This window comes from Morone saxatilis, unplaced genomic scaffold (assembly GCF_004916995.1).
Source record: "Morone saxatilis isolate NCDOM2014 unplaced genomic scaffold, NCSU_SB_2.0 Contig19, whole genome shotgun sequence".
Classification (NCBI taxonomy): Eukaryota; Metazoa; Chordata; class Actinopteri; family Moronidae; genus Morone; species Morone saxatilis.
In genome coordinates, this window is record NW_023339751.1 from 15898188 (window position 1) to 15900483 (window position 2296).

Below are 2296 nucleotides of genomic sequence, written 5' to 3' on the forward strand. Positions count from 1 at the left end.
GTGTGTGTTTGTTTATTTGTGTGTGCTTGTGTGTGTGTTTATGTGTGTGTGAACAACAGAAGTGGTCAGATGGAACAGAGATGGTACAGGCCTGTTCCCTGCAGAGGGACTCATACATACAAGGCTGTCGCTCACACACACACACACACACACACACACTGATGCATGCACTCACATACACCCACTAAAACGCTACACAGATTTCACAATTGCCTGCTGTGGCAAACAACCCAATTTCAGCATTCAAACTTCAATATCACTTTTTTTGTGTGTGTGTGTGTGTGTGTGTGTTTGTCCATGAGTGGGTGTGAGTGTTTTTTGGCATCAACCCATAGCATGACCTTGTTTTCTGGCAGCACAGCAGGCCATACTCACGGATCAGGTAGTAACTTCTTTGTGTGTGTGTGAATTTACATTGAAAGTCTGCCGCGTGTACGACCTGAGTGGTGTTGTCATTAACCTTCCTGTCTATATTTAGGCTGAGCCATGACGTGCTGTGCTGTGCCACACTTAAACAGAAAGTAATTGGAAAAAGGGATAGCCGAGGACGGTAGGTGAGAGGAAAGGAGAGGAGGAAGAGGGGAGGATATGGGTGGAGGAGAGATGAGGGCAGGAGAGAATGACCGTAGACAAAAGGAGAACAGAGGGGAGGAGAAAACAGGAGAGGAAAATGGAGGGTGATATATGTAGAACAAAGAAGAAGAGGTCAGAGGATGGATCATTATGTTCTTTTTCATCAGCTCTTGTCCCCAATAACCACAGAGACTGCTGAGGGACAATGAAGATGCATTCCTTCCCACAGCGTTCTCACAGTCCCATCTGGCTATGTGTGCGTACGTTTCTGCGTTTGTGTACTGTATTACGCATTTGTGTAATAATGGCCTACTGCATTGCCCATTTTCACAGAAATGTGTCTCCTCGGATATTCGCCAGATGCGTATGTGCTGCAGCACATAATATCCCTTGGCACAGGAAAGCACCTTTATTTGAATCATGGGTGGCTGAAGTTATTGCCTATTTTTAAACTAACAAATGAAAAAACAAAGCTGCATCTTTTCTTAATTATGATATTTAACATGAATGTCTTTGAGTTCAAGTATTATCAAGTTATTTCACTTTTTCACAGTACAAATGTTTGTCATAATTACCATAGTTGTTGCTAAAATCAATTAAAATTTTGCAGCACTTATTACTAGTAAATTCAGTGAGCCTTACAATAAATGACTGCAGCATGTAGAATATTAGATAGAAAATAATAGAAAATGCCACGATAACTAAACAAAAGAAGACAAACCCCCCCAACAACACCACAAACCCACACAAAAAAGACATTCATGAACCCCACACACACACACACACACACACTGAGATACAGAAACTCTATTATGGACACAGTTGTGAATGATATCAGCTCATCAGTGCAGGACCAACTGTATGTAATGAAAAGCACCCCCACCAGATCTACATCTAATTCTATGTACAGTTAGAAGCTCCTAGCTTGTCCCTTCTTTTGAAACGTTGTTGTAATTTTACTGACAATAAACCACTTAACCTCTGGCTGCCTGTTTCAGAATGTCAGCTGATGAAAACAGAGAGACCGAAGCCAAACACCTTCATCATACGCTGCCTCCAGTGGACCACCGTCATAGAGAGGACCTTCCATGTGGACTCGCCTGATGAGAGGTCAGTTCCCTGAAAACTCAGTTCTTAGAGCATCCTCCTGTCGTTGTCAGTGAACAACGAGGATGTCAAGCACTGTGTCCTCCTGAATCTGTCTAATGAGAGCTCTAATCATATATCAGGCTAATGTTGTCTTGATTCAAATCTAGATGCTACTATCATTCAGCCAGAGCTTTCTTTAAAGCCAGAAGTTTTTTTATGTACAGGTAGCGTCTTAGTTCTAAAATGCAAAACAAACAAAACAGGCTGACTGTCTGAAATTTCTCTCACAGCACTAACTTAATTGACATTTAAGTTAGTTGAAACCTGCAAGTTAAAACAACCAAATATTTCGAAGGTTTAATTTTCTTCTTCTTCAAATACAAAAGGAGACATTTTTGAAATCACTCTGTGGTTGGGGTTGTTTCAGTTCAACTTAAAAACTTTATACTTGCAAGAAAAATACTAAAACATTATGTACAAGTTCTGTTCAAGTAAAAGAAAGAAAAAGAAATGAACAAGCCAAAAGCTTTTAAATTACCATGACATTAGACTAAATAGAGATAATATATAAATATATATATATATATATACACACACACATATATATATCCTGTGGGTAAAGGTGTCATCAAGG

The 2296-nt window shown here is 39.9% G+C and overlaps 1 protein-coding gene across 1 annotated transcript in view; it reads left to right on the top strand.

Annotated features, from left to right (window-relative positions):
* The window catches only part of akt3a (v-akt murine thymoma viral oncogene homolog 3a), a 44065-nt gene that overhangs the window by 24651 nt on the left and 17118 nt on the right, over positions 1–2296 (top strand). Inside the window, 1 exon segment of the mRNA XM_035663485.1 lies at positions 1572–1683. Coding sequence (XP_035519378.1) covers positions 1572–1683 — 112 coding nt within the window.